General features: G+C 45.0%; 1 protein-coding gene across 1 annotated transcript in view; it reads left to right on the forward strand.

Annotated features, from left to right (window-relative positions):
- Window positions 1–214: 214 nt before the first annotated feature.
- The window catches only part of TNNC2 (troponin C2, fast skeletal type), a 62,607-nt gene continuing 43,416 nt past the window's right edge, over window positions 215–19,405 (forward strand). Inside the window, exon 1 of the mRNA XM_085619386.1 lies at window positions 215–792. Within this exon, the coding sequence (XP_085475512.1) occupies window positions 790–792 (3 nt within the window). The 5' untranslated portion in view covers window positions 215–789. The remainder of the gene's footprint in view (window positions 793–19,405) is intronic.

The raw sequence follows: 19,405 nt of genomic DNA on the forward strand, positions 1-19,405 counted from the left end.
CCCGCATCAGCACCCTCCTGCCACCAGTCAGAGACAGCCTCCCCTACACAGGGCAGCAGCATCCTCGCCCAGCGTCTCGGACAAGTGCCACCCCTCGCATGTGCCAGGGCACAGCTCATACCACAGATTCTCTTCCCGGGGACCTGGGCACGTCACGAGCCCTTCGGCACGTTTATGCGGCGCTATTTCAGACCAACTTGTGTCTTGGGGAAGGGGGGAGTGGGAGGGGGTGATGAAGGAGCAGCGAAGAAATGGTTCACACGATACCCCGCACCCCCCACCACCGCCCCCTCCCCCGTCCCCGGTGCCTGTAAATTCTACAGCTATGGGTCCGGGCTGGGCTCATTTTATGGGGCTGCTGGCTTCGACGCGTGCTTTATTTTAACTGTTTGTTCCAGGGGCAGTACTCCGGCCATGTGTCGCCCCCATCAGCTGCTCCTCCGGGGAGTTTATAATTAACACCCCCACCCCCGCTGTCCTACCTGATCGTTTCTTCCAGCATCACGCACACACAGGCTCCCCATAAATCCCTGAAGCTAAATTTGGTAAAATGACTCTGCCGCCAATCAGGGTGCCTCCAGGGGGCGGCCTGGCCACTCAGAGCATTGTGTCCGAGGGCGCCCAATCCTGGGGGGTTGTCCGGGGCAGCTGCTAGGGCAGGGACAGTACAAATTTGAGGGGGGCCACTGGACAAGGAAGTGGTGTGGTGTGCCAGGCAGAGGAGAGCTCCGGAGGATACCCCGTCACATCTCCATCATTCCCCGCTGACGTGCGGGCAACACTATCACAATGGTAAGGGGCGAGATCAAGCACACTGAAGGAGTGCTTCTGTAGCGCTAAATAACTGTAGACTTCTAAGCGCTATGATAGCAGACAGCACTGTTATCCGGCTGAATGGTAGTTATTCGGCTGTGTCTGAAACATGATTAGCAAAGTTAGCCCATCGTACATAGACCCTTCATACTCCATTGTTGTTCCCCAAAATCGGTGGTCCTCTTGTTATCTGCGTCAAGGAGGATGAAAGGCTGAGTCGTCTCTCCAGTGAGCCACACCTATGACTCGCACCGGGGTGTTTCTTGCGCACAGTAGAGCTATAAGTGAAGGGCGACTGCTTCAGGGTCGCACCCCTTTTGCCATAGACAGATCTTTTCAGTAACACCAATCACTGCTTTTGATTTTCCGAACGTTTCTCTCAGAATTGACGCCAGTTTCCGCAGGAGGTGCATAAACACACTCGACTATCTTTCTGGTTTCCAGGCTCAGGAAACAGAACATTCATGGATGGTCGCGGTAAGAAACCTATCAGACAGAGGACGCGTGTCAGGAGTGGACCCATGTTGTTGTAGGGGTTAAAGGGGATGACACCCCAATATTTGAATTCTCCGAATGACCTGTGGTGAGGTGCATGAGGCTGTCTGGGAAACAAATCACAACAACGACCTCGTGTTTGCATGCCCGTACTGCACCCGATCGCAGCTTCGAAGCGCTATACACATCAGCTATTTCTCTGCGTTCACGTCAATGTCACCCGTTTTTTCGACTTCGGAAGAATGAAAGACTCAAGTTGGCCTCGCTCAGCCTAGAACCCACTTTCTGCTTTTTGACCGCATACAGTGGCAGCAGCTGGCACTCTACCGAAAGAGCTGTCGAGGGTCGGGTTCGTGAACACCTACCTTCTCGTCAGGTACCTTTCCATCTCCAGATTGGAACAGTAGCAAGCGCGCAGACTCACATTTCGCGCGCATCCCTGGAGTGTAGTGTGAGTTCACTATCGCGTGCAGTAGTGTGAGGTCAGAACATGCTCTGGTGTCATGGAGAGTGTGATGCTCACAGACGGAATGGTTCGAGGCCCCGAGGGGCGCCCTCAGACTTGCGCGGACTGTGGCCGTCAGGATATATTTAATAGGAAACAGGGACAGGAATGCGGGGCCCCCACACCCCAGGGGTGCGCTACTCACCCAGAGAGCTCAGCAGGGCAGTCGCTGTGTCTCTGCTTCTAGTGTAAGGGGGGAAATGCTCCCGCACCCCTGACAGCTGTATGAATTATAAGATTCAGCAATAAACAGAGCTCAGTGTCCCCCTCAGGCCTCCGGCGCCACTGCACCTGCTGCACCAATTGAAGCCACACACCTGAGAGAGCGGAGTTGTTGGCGCTCAGTCTTGGAGTGAGGGCTGCTTGCCACAACCAGGAAAGAGGTCAAGTGGGGGACAGAACGAAGGGGGGGGGGGGGGCTGGATCAGGGTGCAGCTGGAAGGGCCGGTGAGGTGCAGCGACAGTGAGGCACCGGAGTGAGGTATCTCTCGGAGTGAGGGGACACGCAGTGCAACCACGGGTGCACGGCAGTGAGACGAGTCTGCTCAGAGGTGGTTGGATATATTGTGGCCGCGAGGGTTTGAAAACCAGAGTGGAACTGTACATATCTAGAGAATATGTTGCTGCTGCGAACACGGTGCACAAGTGCAGAGTAACAGCTTGAGTAACGGTGTATGAGGATTTATATAAGGTGGTGCGCATAAAGTACAGGCTCGTCAGAAAAAGTGCGGAGAACATGTGGGAGTCGGCGTACGTGTACGGGAGAGAGCCTGTGTCAGAAAGTGTGAGTATGAAGGAGGATGCGCGTGTCTGTGAGTTAAACGTCGTGCATTTGTGCGAAAGCGCGGGAAAGGTGTCTGATTTATAGTGCGTGTGTATTAGCGTGTAGATCACTGAGGTTGTGCATCTGAGAGAGAGTGCAAGAGTCTGTGTGTGTGCGTACGTGTGATTGCGAGGTAGTGTACACGTCATAATAGCTGAGAGTGCGTGAGAGTGCATATAGGCAGTGGTTAATTTGTATTAAAAAAAATAAGTGCTGGGGCTCTAGTCAGGAGGCAGCTTGCACCATCCAATTTCTCCTGTTAACCGCCTAAAACAGAACAAACTATTAACCATGAAATTGGGCACAGGATGTGGCTAATGTCCAGAGCTGCCAATGGAGCTAGGGAACCAGGTTCGAGTCTGGGCGTTGGCTGAACATCCTATGATTCTGGGAAAATCTCTGAATCTCTCTGTAAATTAACGTGTCCTTAACTGGTGCTCATGAAAAGCACCAGTGTTGATGATTAAGAGCTAAAGCACCGGCTCAAATTAAGCACTGTCTGGCCTTTAGGCACATTTTTATGTGTATGTGATGCGCTTGGAAGTGTGTGCCAGACAGCGCAATATTATATCTCTGAGTGTGCTCCTGAGAGAAAGACTATGGGTGATGTTTGAATGTCTATGTGTGTGAGAGTGTCCATGTGAAAGAGGTTGTGTACGAGCAAGTGTTTATGTGAGCAACAAGTGCGTGTGCGTATTGATTCTCTCACTGTTCTCTAGATCTTGTGGATACAGCCTGGTGTCTTGAGTGACCAGGGCTATTTCATATACAGAGGCGAGCAGGGACCTCACCTCTCACCTGAGGAAGGGAAGACCACCTCACCTGGTGGAGTAAAGCCAGGACCCGGCACATCACCGAGGCTGGCTGCCCTGGAAGCGGGTGTCCTGTACGGAACGGGCTGAACCAATGCCCATACCATTGGAACGGGGATCCAGAATGTAGGATTCTGTCTTGTGTTCTTTTGTTTAGAATCCAGAAGGATCTCCAGATTTTAAATTGGATCTAGTCGGTGATTATGGTGGGCATGGTAGAAACCTAAGGTACTCACAAACAACGGATTCTCAATGCTGTTTCCTTCCTGGCCACAGAGTGGAGTTTGCGTGTCAATAAAATATGGAGAATAAAAATTGAACGAGAAGTGCGGAGAGTGGCTCAGGCTAACTCTCCGCAGATGTTCTTGAGTTGAAAGGAAGGTTGTGCTGGCCGGTGTGGAGAGATACTGGATCTGTGGCCAAAATAAATGTACCGAAAGTATTTGCCCTGTCTGTGTTCAGGCAATTTGTTTGCGCATACATATACATCTATTACAAAAAAAAAAAATCAGCTCTTTAGTGTTTATCATCTCTGAGGTGGAAAGAAAAATCCATGGTTCTAACGGGCACTGTAGAAGTTTGAACTTTTGGAGTCCAGCATCTATGCTGTATGCTCCATCGCTAGCTGAGGTGGCTTACTAGGTCCAGCCTGGAGACCCCGTTGGACGATAAATCATCAGGCAGCTTTTCCATTCACTAAAGACCTGACCATGGACCATTTCGATAGATTAGTACATTGTAAAGCAGCAATAATACTTCCTGTTTGTGGCAGGGTTGACAAGACCTGGGACTGTCAAAGGGACATATCTGATTCCTCATTATGGTCAATCCAAATGTCAGGCTTACCACTGTTTTGGAGATCTTGGGCTAGTACCACTTTTAGTCTGGGAGAAGCATATTTGGCAGTAGTGTTGTCATGTTCCCCTTTTCACCCTCAAAGCACTGCCCCATCTGCATTACAATGTTTTCTCAGTTGTTGTCATGTGAAGCTCTCCGAGCAGCGGCGTGCCTGGTTAAAGGGGTACCTTTGGATGTTTTCCCCGTGCCCTTACTTTTATGGGGTAGTGTGATTCCTGCATCAACGTTGAACAAAGTATTGATCTTACCTGTCTTGGTTCATGATGGTTCCCTTCCGGGGTATCAGGCCAGAAGACCTGACAAATTGCAATTCTGAACTTGAGTTATGAAAGAGTCTAGCTTGCACTTCCTAGCTCCGACTCTGAGACTCTCTGTGCAAAAGGTTATTTTTTGGAAATATTACACACCAATTTGGTCAAAATATTAGATTATCTACCACATCTTATTGAAGAGTTGTGCATCCAAGTAGTAATGAATTGGAATGAGATATTTAAAAGTACTTCAGTTCATATCTTACACTCAGCCTAGGGCGTTTCCTTGTTTGTCAGTTTCCCACTGTTAAGGGTCTCTTGATAGATTGTGTGACGGTCTCTACTCTATATGCCTTTACTCTATAAACTTTGACTGTGACCAAGAGAATGACACACAAAGCAGATATCCATGCATAAACCTACATCGAAAGATTTTGTAAAGTTTTTTTGATATAACATAGATGTGAAAGAAACGATGAAAAAGGGAGACATTTGTCACGTAGATCTGATACAGCTCCGAAAACATTTGAGAAGGATCATGTTTGACGCTTAGATTAAATCTCTGTTTTTGGTTGAATGCTATAGTGAGAGAGGGCACCCTCCTACCATTGTATTGTCCTGTGGGTTCCTTCATTTTATTTGTTTTGTCGTGTCTGCTTTTGGGAGCTTCAGGGATCGGGCCAAACATCAGGGCTTTGGTGTTTTATGTATTAGCAGATTTCGAACATTGATGCTTATATAAAAATGTTATTTGTTGAGCCTCATTTATGCTTGGAATTCGCAAAACCTTTTCAGTACAAATATGATTGTTTCGTTAATGAATAGAAACATGATATTGTTCTATGTTCTGGTCTCATCGTAAAACAGTTGCAGCTGCAAAGTTTGATGGGCAGTTTTTAAGACTGTGGCTCATAGTCATGGAGTCTTTCAGGAGGGTGCGGCCCCTGAATATCGATGATGGGAAATCATGGGATAAGAATATCGAGGACAAAATATCGAAACGAAAGTATCGAAAGGGCATTTAATATAGATTTTCTATACCTAACTCCACATATATGTATCTTGACAATATATATATGCTTATGTACACACACACAAATGCGTGTGCGCACAAACACACATATCTCTTCAAGGAACGTAGATATGGAGATGGGAATAGTAAGTCTATACTTCCTATATATGCACATACCTTCCAAAATTTTGATCCTCATCCCACAATATTCTTGTATCACGATATTCATGTCCTCGATATTCAGTAGTACAATCCAGGAGAAGTTGAGATTGTCTGACCACTCTCCTCTACGCTAGCAAGTGCTCGTATAGGTCTGGTGCCGGGGTGCACGGGGACACCCCAGTCCTGGAGTCACTTAGGTAGCTGCTAGTGGTAGCGATCTTTTTTGTATTGTCTAATTGTGCCTTGGTATTCATACAGTCAGATCAGGTGTCTTTCCTTGCTCCCTGCATCTGAATTTTACTGTGTGTATTAATAAACCAATGCAAAGAAAAGATATAGAATTGCCTCATACTGCTACAGACAAGTTTAAGAACTTTAAAACCCCAAAAAACAATTCTGTTCAAGTTCCAATTCGCAGGTGAGATCATTCCAAATGTATGCTACAAATGCTACCAGAGACAACGCCTTTATCCGTGTCTCTCTTTTATTTGCAAGATGCTGGGACTCCAAGCACAGGCCCCGTTCATTGCTCCTCTGCTATGGAAGACCAGCCAGCCATGGCGACAAGGCCTTGGTCTAGGATGGGGATCTCAGTGACCTTCAAAGGTCTGCCTAGAAATGAGAGTGGTGAAGCAGCAAGAGTTACCGGTGCCAGCGAGGGATCAGAATAGACAGTGGGCACCACTCAGACTCCCCGGGAGTGGAGCTTTCTTTGGGAATCCCTGGGGCTGGCGCTAGGATATAGACCACAATTTGTGTGGCAATACTTTGCGTCTGCAGGAAAACAAGTTCCAGATGTTTCTATCTCCTGTTCCTGCCTGCCTCCCCAGCAATAGAATGAAGAGTTCCAAAAATCCATGAGAATATGAGATTATCCAACGGCAGCCACCGTCTGTTTCCCATTGAGATAAATCAGTATTCTAATACCAACCCTCGATAATTTGGGCAATAGACTTCGGCTGTCTTCCCTAAAGGTGGCATGAAATTTGCACATGTACTTATGTATGTATATGGTATTTCTGTAGCGCACATCTAGCCAAGAAGGCAGCAGAGCAGTGTACATGGTGCATGGCGTGAACACGGCGCGTATTCATGAACCTGCATACCAATGAGCACTGTGTAGGCAAAGAGGGCTATTGGACCCAGTGCTGGATTAAACCCCGTGGAGGCCCCTAGCCAGTCAACATTGTGGGTCTCCCTCGCAAATTATCTCCTAGTACGTTTTTAATTTTACCAACCAACAATTTCAATAAATCAATGGTTTTTTAATTAATTTATTTTCCAGTTCAAGACAACGTGTCTGAACAACTCTAATCAATTTTATAACACAAGACTAAACACAAACAATTAATGTTATAAAATATTTAAAAAAAACATTTTTTTAAATAAACCAACACAACTTTCAATGTTCACTTTCCTCAATTTGTTTGTGGTGGTCTTCCTTTTGCAAGATGTCGTATTCAGTGGTCAAGTTTTAGTTTCTTTGAGTTGATTCATTTTTTTCTATATTTTGAAAACAACTTAAGATTGCTTGATTGTAATTTTCTTTCAAGATCTATTTTGATCCGTTGTTGTTAGCCCCTAAAAGGAGTGGGGGCCATAGGCAGGTGCCTACTTTATCTATTTGGTAACCTGGAACTGAATGGACCACAGCATCACAGGAAAACTGCAGAGAGGAACATTTTGGTGCTTGTCTGAACAATGTGGCTCTGCCTCCTACTGTCCCCTATGTGGCTGCCTGCTCTTTTGGGGATGTGAACTGTTCTCCCATAAACTCTCTCTCCTGATCTTTGACTGGTACTATCATCTGACAAAAGGTTCAGTTTCCCAAGTTGTTAACCTCTCTCGCCTAAATTCCTGTGCATTCCACCCCTGCTCTCCAGTAGAGTCTTAGAGCCCTTCGCTCAGCTGACCTCCCCACTGCCCTCCATCAACTGGTGTGATATGAAAGGCAATATAGGGGAGGATGGCCATTGTCAGCTGTTGGACATTTGTTGAGTGGGATTCCAACGCTGACCACTGGCACATCCCTTACTGCTTACAAAGGAGCTGTTCGACATTATTGGCAGTTTTCATTATTCTCCGATTCCAAAATACGCCATATCATCATGGTAAGCATGGGGAAGTATAGATGCACTATTTTAAGTTAATATCTAATTTCCCTCGTGGACGAAGAGCAAATTGATATTGTGGAGTTGATAGCTGTGAGGTCTATATCAAAAGCTTGCTTTTCAGCTACTACACCCGCAGGCAGCATACTATGTATGGTATCTATGTCAGGTCAACTGGATGTATGCAATTTTACAGCTGTATTGTTTTCTACATAATTATATATTTGCCACATAATCCATAATCGGCAGAGTTTAACAAAAACATTGTTTCTAGCTCAAACAGATCAAAAGTTACTAAAAACTCTGCAAAGCTTGTAGCAGCGCAGTAGAAGACCCTTTGCAAAGTTTGACCGGTCGCCTTTCTGTGGTTTATCACTGTATTTGAAGTTAAACTGACACTAATGAGATGAAACCTTTGGTCTGATATTTTTAACATGTAAAAATTACAAAATAATGAAGTAATACTATCACAAAATGTACAGCATTATGCCACATAATTTGACTTCTCATGCCACATAATTTAGTCAACTCTGACACAGAATTTGGTCCTGCCCTCCTGCATAATTCCACTGGACCTGATCTATTTAGGGCTCCTTGTACAGCAAAAATCTAGTTAGTAGTGCTTCTCATCCTCTTGTGGTTGAAACTTCATAATAAACCATCCCACCTTCAAGCTCATGATTTAGAAATAAACATCTGTTATTTCAGTGCCAAGATACCCTTCTGGGCGAATGCAGCGCTTTACCAAATACCCACGTTAAATTATATGTTAGGTGAACATTGTAAAGTGTAGGTTGCCAAGAGTTATTCTACCAGCCTCAATTTATAAAGCACTTTTAAGACTCTAGAGGTCAGCATCTCCAGGGCGGGGTCTGGTGTCCTCCGTTCTATAGGGTTCCCACACCCCTCAACAGGCTGTCATCCTGTGTCCACAATGCTCGTTCCACCCACATTCCCAGAGAAGACATTTTGAGAAGCTGGTGTCCTGCAGAATTTAGGGGGTCTTCGCTGACTCCTGCTGTTACCCTTTGCTCCACGGGTGCTCCAGAGAGTTGTCCGATTTTAATTTACACCTAAAACCAATCAAGAATGATTCTCCTCTACCTATAACTAGTCACCGCTAGCCTGGGCTACCTTGCCAATTGTAGTTTTAAAGCTGAACAATGCTAAGTATGTGTACTTGAGCCTAGGGATGAGCTAAGACTTTTTTGGGTAGTTTTGCTAATGTTCGTCCTCTTAAAATGTTGCAAACTTTTCCAGTTTGCCCTCGCCTGGTTCAGCTGAGTTTTTTCCCTGTAAAATATTTCTCTGAAAGTTTTTCTTTGTGAAGCTTTCCAGCGCACGATGCAATCGTTTGTCAATTCACAGGGAAAGCAAACTAGGGTCAGTGGGGTAGCCAGTGTCATTGTAAGAATTTTTGAGTGCCCGAGACGGACATATTCTGTGGTCTGCTGTTCCGAGCAGCTTTGAATAACTGCCTATTTTCTGCTACTTTAAAACTGATCTATCTATCTATCTATCTATCTATCTATCTATCTATCTATCTATCTATCTATCTATCTATCTATCTATCTATCTATCTATCTATCTATCTATCTATCTATCTATCTATCTATCTATCTATCTATCTATCTATCTATCTATCTATCTATCTATCTTATCTGTATATGGGAACCTAAAAAAAGAGAGACAGAGTCAAAAATAGATGTAGAGAGGTGCCGATAAGAAACATCGACAAAGGTAATTGCCCACTTTGCCCATACTTAGAAAACTTCTCTCGGCGTAGCCAGTATGTCGTGGGGCGTAGTGCAACGAAGGAAATTGCCCCCCCCACACCCCCTGGCTATTGTCTAAATTGTAAAATACATCAATAATCAGTGCTCTGTGCGCCCCTCAGGACTATATGCCCCGGTGCCACTGCACCTGCTGCACCAAAAGAAGCTACGCCACTGACTGGGGTCCTCTTTACACTCCCCATGGGCATCCCAATCTGGTTAGAGCTGAGAGTTTGCGATTGAATCAGAATCCCCAGATTTGCAGTAATCAATGGGCCTGCGTGTTTCCCCCCCAGTCGTTTTATACTTTGTAAAACCTGCTGGAATTTGTGCGAAGAAAAATTGCACCGATCCTGGTTTTCGAACCTCAGAATGGAGGCAAACACACATCTTGAAGCTGGGAAGAGTGCGATCATACGATCCTGGGTTTACAAGGAGCGCCTATCAGATTTCAGCAAAGTCTATCTTTTGGGTAATTTGACAATATTATATAAGGCTATGCTTGACATGCGGTGTCACATAAATTATGGGTCTCCCTCCTACATGGCAGGAAGCAAAACTTTGAGAAGTTAAGAAGTTTATCCGTGGGCTTTGCAAAGGTGCGGAAGAAAACGCTGCAACCTCGCACACACCTATTGTACCTTCCATTCTGCTGAGCAACACCCCCCAAAATCTACACAATGTTGCGCTTTACTAGGAAGGTGCAGAGATGCCTGCGGGCCCCCGTCCAGTCTCAGGATCAACACACTCAAGGGTGCACTCCAGTGTGCTTCGGCCCCTGGAGACCCTCGCTAGGCGCTATGAGCATAACACCTAAACATAAGCATGATTGTGAGATGGGAGGGGGGCAGGAAAGGGTCAAACAAGAGAAAAATCAGAAGTAGGACTGCACTAGTGAGGGGGGGCTTTCTGGAGTGTGAGGGCACAACCCCAGGATAAGCAATACAGGGGTGGTTGGGGCCATGGAAGGGGGTCAGGGGTAGAGGGAAGAGTGGAGTGGTGGATAGGGAGAAGTGGGGGATTCTGGATAAGGTGTTTGAGGATTGTGGGGGAGAGAAAATCGGAGATGGTGGATGGGGAGAGGGAGAAGAAGGGGCATATTGGAGATGGTGGATGGGGAAAGTAGGGAGGAGGGAATGCTGTTGATACTAGGTGGAAAAGTGGGGTAGAAGCAGTCCTTAATTTGAGCCGGTGGCTGCATGTCGGTCCAACTGCACTAATTTTTGGGAAATCCAGTGCTCGTTTTTTCTTCAGAGACTTTGATCCAAAGCAAGAGAGAGCAAAACACAAAAGGAGGGAAGAAGGTGAAAGAGAAATACAGAGAAACAGTGAGAAAGCAGAGACTAAAAAGAACCTGCAAGATTGAGTTAAAGAGGCAGGGTGTGTTTGGTGGTGGATGAAAGAGGCACGAGGTGGAATCAAGACTACACAGCCTTGGTATTTGGCACCTGACATTCGGCATTACAGGCTGCGGTCTTCTCCGCAAAACCTTGGGTATCAGGACTTATTCTTTTACAAATTGAGCAGTGGGAAGAGGCAATACTGGAGACAGTGGATAGCAAAGTAGGGGGATGGGGAATAACGTAGATGGTGGATAGGAAAGTAGGAGGACAGGGAATACTGGAGATGGTGAAAAGGAAAGTAGGGGGATGGGGAATAACGGAGAATGTGGATAGGAAAGTAAGGGGACAGGAAATACTGGAGATCATGGATAGGAAAGAAGGGGGCAGGGAATACTGGAGATGACGGATAGGAAAGTAGGGGGATGGGGAATAACGGAGATGGTGGATAGGAAAGTAGTGGGACAGGGAATACTGGAGATCATGGATAGGAAAGAAGGGGGCAGGGAATACTGGAGATGACGGATAGGAAAGTAGGGGGATGGGGAATAACGGAGATGGTGGATAGGAAAGTAGTGGGACAGGGAATACTGGAGATGGTGAAAAGGAAAGTAGGGGGATGGGAAATAATGGAGATTGTGGATAGGAAAGAAGGGGGCGGGAAATACTGGAGATGGTGGATAGGAAAGTCGGGGGGGCAGGGAATACTGGAGATGGTGGATAGGAAAGTAAGGGGACAGGTAATACTGGAGATGACGGATAGGAAAGTAGGGGGATGGGGAATAACAGATGGTGGATAGGAAAGTAAGGGAACTAAGAATACTGGAGATGGTGGATAGGAAAGAAGGGGGTGGGGAATACTGGAGATGGTGGATAGGAAAGTAGGGGGACAAGGAATACTAGAGATGGTGGATAGAAAAGTAGGGGGCAGGGAATACTGGAGATGGAGGATAGGAAAGAAGGGAGACAGTGAATACTGGAGATGGTGGATAGGAAATTAGGGGGCAGGGAATACTGGAGATGGAGGATAGGAAAGAAGGGAGATGGAATACTGGAGATGGTGGATAGGAAAGGAGGAGGACAGGGAATACTGGAGATCGTGGATAGGAAAGAAGGGGGGCAGGGAATACTGAAGATGGAGGATAGGAAAGTAGGGGCAGGGAATAATGGAAAGCGTGGATAGGAAAGTAGGGGGCAGGGAATACTGGAAAGCGTGGATAGGAAAGTAGGGGGCAGGGAATACTGGAAAGTGTGGATAGGAAAGTAGGGGGCAGGGAATACTGGAAAGCGTGGATAGGAAAGTAGGGGGCAGGGAATACTGGAAAGTGTGGATAGGAAAGTAGGGGGCAGTGAATACTGGAAAGCGTGAATAGGAAAGTAAGGAGACAGGAAATACTGGAGATGGTGGATTGAGAGAGGGAAAAGAGAGTGAATCATAATAGTAGTCCTGCCCTTCTGATCAGACTCCATGTCCATGTGATGGACGAAGTAAGGAAAGTACGATGCACCTTTTATTGTTTTGTAAATTGTATCAGAATCTAAGGAGTTTTTATCTTAAACTTATCTTTGCTAGACTCAACATCCGATCATACAAAAATGCTATGAAATATTTGATCGCACTACGTGAACCCTTTGTGTGTTACTATGTGGCCCTTTTTATTCTGAATCTCATCTATATAAGGAAAAGACTGTTCGTATCAGGTTGCCTTTGATTTTAAATTGTCTTTTGTATGGATTTAAATGATCGATTTTATAGAGATGTCATTTTATTGGGATTACTATTTTATTTAAATGTACTTTTATGGCTGTTTTCAATTAGCCGAAAAAAGTTTAAGAACCGAACCGAGTGAATGACAGAGATTGCGGATAGGGCGAGTGAGAGGAGAGTGAACACTGGAAATGCTGTTTGGGGAGATTCAGAGGAGAAGGAATAACGGTGCTAATTAAATAATTACTAGTAGGGAACGTGGAGATTGCGGTACAATTACAGGTGGAGGATTGGGTACTGGTCATGATACTGCTGCCTGAGTGAATCCCAGGGGAAGCGAAACATGAGGCGGCGAAGATCTGAAGGAGGAGAGTGGATTCTCCGGAGGGAGGAGGGAAGTTCTGAGGGACTGCTATGAAGATGGTGGTCAGGTGGTGACCTCGGGTCCTGGCGGGAACAAGACATGAGGCGGGAAAGATCTGAAGGGGTACAGTGGGTGATTCGGAGGGAGGAGGGATGCTGGGGGCAATGCTTGGAAGATGGTGGTCAGGTGGTGGCCTTGGGTCCTGGAATCTCAGCTCTATTCATAGCCAGGGACAGCTGCCAGCTTTACTGCGGGAGGAGCAGACCGCATTCTCAAGCAGCCGCTGTCAGGGCAGGAAGGGGGCGGGCAGGGCATTGGGATTGAGATCAATGCTTAATTTGAGCCGGTGGTTTCTGGTGCTCGGCACCGGCACTTAATTGTCAGCACCGGCTGTGGTGACTGTCCACCACATGGTGGTGCTGTCTGAGATATGCACAACAATGTGTTTATTAAGTCACATGGCATTGAAAATGAATAATACCAGACTCTCGTGCCATTATTATAGATTTGTATGGCCTGAAATAGTGTGAATTTTCACTTGTAGGTGTGCAATGTTTAGGTGTTATGTTGGTACTGTCATTGCCAGCTCTGGAAGGGGCAATGCACGGGATTCGAGGACACTGTAGGACCAGAAGTAGGTACGAGGAAAGGGTGCTGTGCTACTTCCCCTCGTTTACTCCTTGCTTTTGCTATATCTTTGCATCCTCCTTGTCTAGCGTGGCCAGATTTTGAGAAGCAAAAACTGGCTTTAGTCCAGAAATAAAAGTAGGACTAGAGCCTTAATTCTTACTTTCTTACTGCTGTGTCTGGCTTGTCCCGGTTTTGGCGTAGCCGTGTAAATATATATGTATATGCACACATTTACAAAGCTACGATTACATAACATTAGCTATGGCAACACCTCTACCCTGAGCCCCCATGCCCTCCTCGCACTCTTTCATGCAGTCAATTTCCTCCTGCGCTGCTTGAAAGAAAAATATAAATCGCTTAAGTGATTTCAGACTTTAGAGGAGTCTGTGGAAAGGAAAGCATACATTCAATTCTGCATTGCAGGATGACTTGACCTTTGTCCCAAAAACTAGGACATGCATTAAGAAAAGCGTTGCTGCACGGGGCAGTCTTCACAAAACCATGACGGTCCGGCAGATCCAGGAAGTTTGGTCATCCTATCTTTGTCATCACAGGGCTCTCCGCTGTCTCCTGTGGTCAGATGCTGGGGCGTAACACAGGTGAAGTGAGGCTATGAGGTTCAGTGGGGCCCACACTTCAGGGGGTGGGGAGGGGCACCCTTCAGGGGAGGCCCCGATTGTCCAGTGTCACATTTGCAGGGGCGTATCATGTTGTGTTACGCCACTGGTCAGATCCCATGTAATCAGATCAGACTGCTTAGACTTGGTTCCACTAATGCTTCTCTGTTCCACCACCCAACCCTTCCTGCACCTTTATCTCACTCTTCCAGGTTCTGCTTCCCTCTTTGTTTCTGTTTTCCTATATTTCTCTTCCTCCTTCTCTCACCCTTTGCTGTCTTTAACTCTGGGTCAATGCCAGATGATTAAAACATACGCCCTGTCATAAAAAATGAATGTTGGTGCCCACCACCTGCACCCACCAGAGCAAATTAAACACTGGTCGTCTCTCACATTTGTCCATCCTGTCTCTCTTTTCGGTTTCTTTCTGTTTTTTCCCCTATTCACTCTGTCATTCTCCCTCACTACTCCTCTTGATTATCGTATCCATCTCCATCCCACAGTCTACGTAACGTATTGTTGCACTCTGTCTCCTCTCAATTTCGTAGGTTCCATGTCTGTCACTTTCCTTGTCCACAACACTCATATTTCTCCCAGTCCCTCTTCTTCCTTTCCTGTGTCTTTTCTAATGTCTCGTGTCCCTCTTCCCAAATTTGAACACTCCAAAAGCAGAGAAAAACATCAAATGATGATGATCAGTGCTTTAAATGTAAATACAGAATTGCTGGTACTCACCAAATAGAGTACTTGTTTTTACCTGAGAATTGCCAGTACTCTTTCATTAAATGTATTGCAGCAGTGCTGAGAAGTGCAGGTACTCTCCCTGTCACATTAAAGAGGTGCAGGTACTCAGTACCGGACAGTGCCTCCCCATTTAAAGCATTGATGATGATAATGAAAGTGACTTGTATCACGCACAGCTACTCCAAGGAGTGGCCCGGCGCTGGGCACAGGTTACAAATAAGTGACTCATCGATATTATATATTTGTGTGCTACCTCACATCATGAGTGATGTAGATTTTGCTTCATCCCAAAATAGGCAAAGTGAGAGCCACTAAATTGGGCTTCAATTTGTAGCGTATAAACACCACTGGGTTAAAGTGAGACTTTAAATACTGCCAGATCTGAAACTTACCCTCAACACTGCGCTTTTCCCATTACAATGAAGTGCGAAAGAAAAAGACACACCTAGTGAGCTCTAGTCTACACAGTTACAACAAACCTACCAAATCAAAAGACACTAAGCGAAGCTGAAAACACCAGACGTTCTCAAACTGGCATTAAGAATTGTAACACTTTGGTGCATATTCACAAGCCCCTATTGCCACCACAACGTCGGTTTTCACGATGTTGTGGTGGCGATAGGGGCTTTACCTCATTTGCAAGGCAGTATTAAGCCACTTAACGTGGTTTAAAGCTGACTTGTAAATAAGGCACCCTTTCATGCTATACTTAGCGTTAAAAGGGTGGGCTATACCACCGCAATACCCATTGATTTTGACGCTGCCCCATATTTATAAGGGTGTCATAAATATGGGGTAGCACCAAATCTGGTCATACCCTGGCACAACGAGAAGAAATTATTAATTTCTCCTCCTTTTTGCTGTATCCATGTGCACTGCGTTGTGCCGCACACATGGAAACAGCAAAACACCATTGATTATTTATGTGCAGGAAGATATAGTGCAAGGGTGCCTGCGTTGGCATTAGGTAGCTAAATATAGCGCCTACACAGGGGGGGGAAGGGCTGCACAATATTGTTGTAAATATGTTGCAGTCCTGCGTTTCAGCGTTAAGCCAAGAAGGCTAACGCCGTGCTCTGTCACTTCTATTGTAAATATGCCCCTTCGTTACTAACAATCATGCACACACAAGGCTTCCATTATGAAGCACTTGCTGTTTCCTATGTGGTAATAAGGCACATTATGACCATTATTGAAGGTATGACTAAAACTGCGGAGCAATATCACTGGGGAATTAAAAGTTAATCACCTATGGTCTATTTGAAATGGGGTAAAACATCCAGAACTCAGTTAAACTAAACCGTTTTCCGCATGTGAACCTGTAATTCCAAGACTTTGCAGTGGGATTAAGACCTTTAGTTTTGACCTGGATATTTGTGCCTAGAAAATTATGCGGCATTCCACTATGCAATAATACAGCATTTAATAATACTGCAGGACATGTAAACCTGTTTTGGGGACAATAACTCATGCTTTTGCCAAAAAGCGGGTTTAAGAGGCTATTCACACTGAGGGCCATACGTCTGAAAGAGAATTCACCATTACCTGAATCGTCATGGGTGGGGTGTGAGGACAATTGGAAAGAGCAATAACAAGTATGCACCTTATTTGTATTACTAAAAAACACAAGGAGCACAGTGCTTGCAAAAACAAGGATCTGCAGAGCCAGCCCAGATCAATCAACCCCTAAAACAGATGGTTCAGAGTCAACTCCAAGCATCTACCTACTACTGACCAACAATATTCTCTCTCACAAGTGCTATAGGTGGTAGGAAGAGCAAGCAGGAAGTACTGAAGCCTTGTGCACTGTGCTTTGTGCTCTGTAAGTTCCCCAGTTCCTCTTTCCCACACTATTGGGCCTGTTCACAAAAGTGAATTTACACATGAGTACATGTGCACATGTAAATTTACATCCTTTAGTAAATGTACTACTTTTAGTTATTCACCATTTCAAGTGTAAAGTTACTACACAGTGTAGACTTGCAGGTCTCCACCACTTGAAACTGGAGGTGGAGCCAAATTTACGAATGTTTTAAGTTACTGCCAGTAACATTTCACATGTAGGCGTAGGTCTTGACACCAATGCGGAGATCTCCCTCTGGTAAAGAACAGGAACATTTTCGAAAGATTACTAAACTATAAAAAAATCTTCAAAAAATATTTTATGCTAAATGTTAATTTAAATTCATTCATATATATTTATTTTAAATGTAAGCAAAAACAAAAATACTTCAGCACTATCAACTTACTTTTGAAATAAATATTTAATTAATTTAAATATATTACTTTGTGTAACTTTAAAAAAATAAGATTAAAACAAAATGTCCATATAAAGTAAATAGTCTGTATTTATTTAAAAAAATTACAAAACAATAAGAATGGAATTATTTTAATTTAATTTATTGTTTTAAAATAAAGTTGCATGTATTTTTAAAATGCAAAAGGTTATTACAATACTTTATAATAACATAATATTTATTTTTATTTTTACATAATTTTCTAAACATTACATTTATATACTTTTTTTAACAAGGCACAATAAATTGATTTATTTTAACGTTATATTTTGGATTCTATTTTAAGTCCCAGCCTCCATTACTTTCTCTGGGAGGGTGTTGTAGTACCAGTGGGTCGCCATGTGTGGTGCTAGAGTAAATTTAGTACTATTCTGAGTCCTATGTGCTTGCTGTAACATTAGAAGTTGCGTTTGGGTGGGTGTCTGTCCCTTCCTAAACCCCTCCTTAGACTTCCCTAAACTGCTACTTACTCATTCTTAAACCCATCCCACTTATTAATCTATATTATCCATGTTCCATCTACTCCTACTGGTCTCGCCCACATGTACTACAAGGTAGTAAACTTACATGTGGGGAGACCTTCCCATAGAAAAGATAGGAGATGGAGTTTTCCATCATATGTTTACGAATTGCATCTTGTAGTAAGTAATTAGTACTGCTTTAAATAATACAAAATACAGTTTGTGAATCGGGCCTGTGTGTTTTGGAAGTACCGAAGCCCTGGTGTACTGCACAATATGCTTAGTTCGGCAGTGTCACTATGCGTGATTGTTTGTGTACTCTAGGAGTACTCCAGCTCTTGTGCCCCCCCCCCCATGTCCTCTAGGATTAACTCAGCCCTTCTACACCACATTGTCTGCTTGTGGAGTAACCCAACCCTCTGGTGCTACATTTTCTGCTCAGGGAGTACTCCTGCACTGGAGCACTGCATTGTATACTCCTGGATTACTCATGTCCTGGATTACTTAGCGCTCTGGAGGCTCTCCATCACTGGTACACCACACCATCTGTTCTGATGGGAATCAGTACTGTGTACTACATCCCAAATGCTCTGCGCCTAGTACAGTGGAAGTGCTTCGGCCCAGGTGCACAGCACTGTGTGCTCTAGGAATACTCCAGACAGTCCTGGTGCACCGCACCATGTGTTCCCTTAGTTCTCGAGTCCTGATATGCCACATGTTGTGCTCTGAGAGTACTCTAGCATTGGTGCCCAATACTGTGCACTTTGTGGGTACTCGAAGACTGGTACAATTTAATGTCTTCTCAGTGTATACACGAGCACTGGTATTTCACAATGTGTGCGAGTTTCCTACGCCAGCATTGACAGACTGTACAGTGTGCTCTGACAAAACTAAATAGTGAACACTCTATCTTTCACTCATTTTTCCTCCATCACACTGTTGGACGCTGTGACACAAGACAGGAAAAGAACACCACTCTGGCCACTCACACTCACCACCAACCCTCTTCCCACTTAGGCATCATTGAAAGTTCAGTACACTTCTAACCAAGCACTCCAGCACCATCTAGCTTCTCCTAATCTGATAAGCTCCTGCGGAGCCTGATTCAGGTCTGAGGCGCTATACAAATGCATTTACAATCACACATTATTGTGTGTTCTGTGAGTGCTACAACCCCAGTACACACCAGCAGTACTGGTACACCACAAAGTGTGCTGTTTGTGGTTCTCCAGTCCAGATGCATCACCCTTTGTTTTCTGGGACTACTCAGTCAAAGGAGCATTGTGCGCTCTTTGTGTACTTCTGCCACAGCAAAGGCCACACACCAACAAAAATACAAAAAAGAGGCCTCTGCACGGTCTACGCTACCAAGAAGAACAACTGAAGTCAACAGTCTATTGCAGGCAGAAGCAGACATTTTGGAACCTAATCAAGAGGCGATTAAACCATGGAGCCAAAAGTGCTTCACTGTCAAATCAGAAATGCAGATACCAACAGGGAAAGCCAGGAAGACCAAGACCTCACCTACCACAAGTGGCAAAATGTCATTGCGAACATCCTAAAAATGTGCCATGAGCAATGGCAGCCGCTAAATAATAAGATCCTTTCATGGCTCGAAGATAAAACG

The sequence above is a fragment of the Triturus cristatus genome, chromosome 7, assembly GCF_964204655.1.
Source record: "Triturus cristatus chromosome 7, aTriCri1.1, whole genome shotgun sequence".
NCBI lineage: Eukaryota > Metazoa > Chordata > Amphibia > Caudata > Salamandridae > Triturus > Triturus cristatus.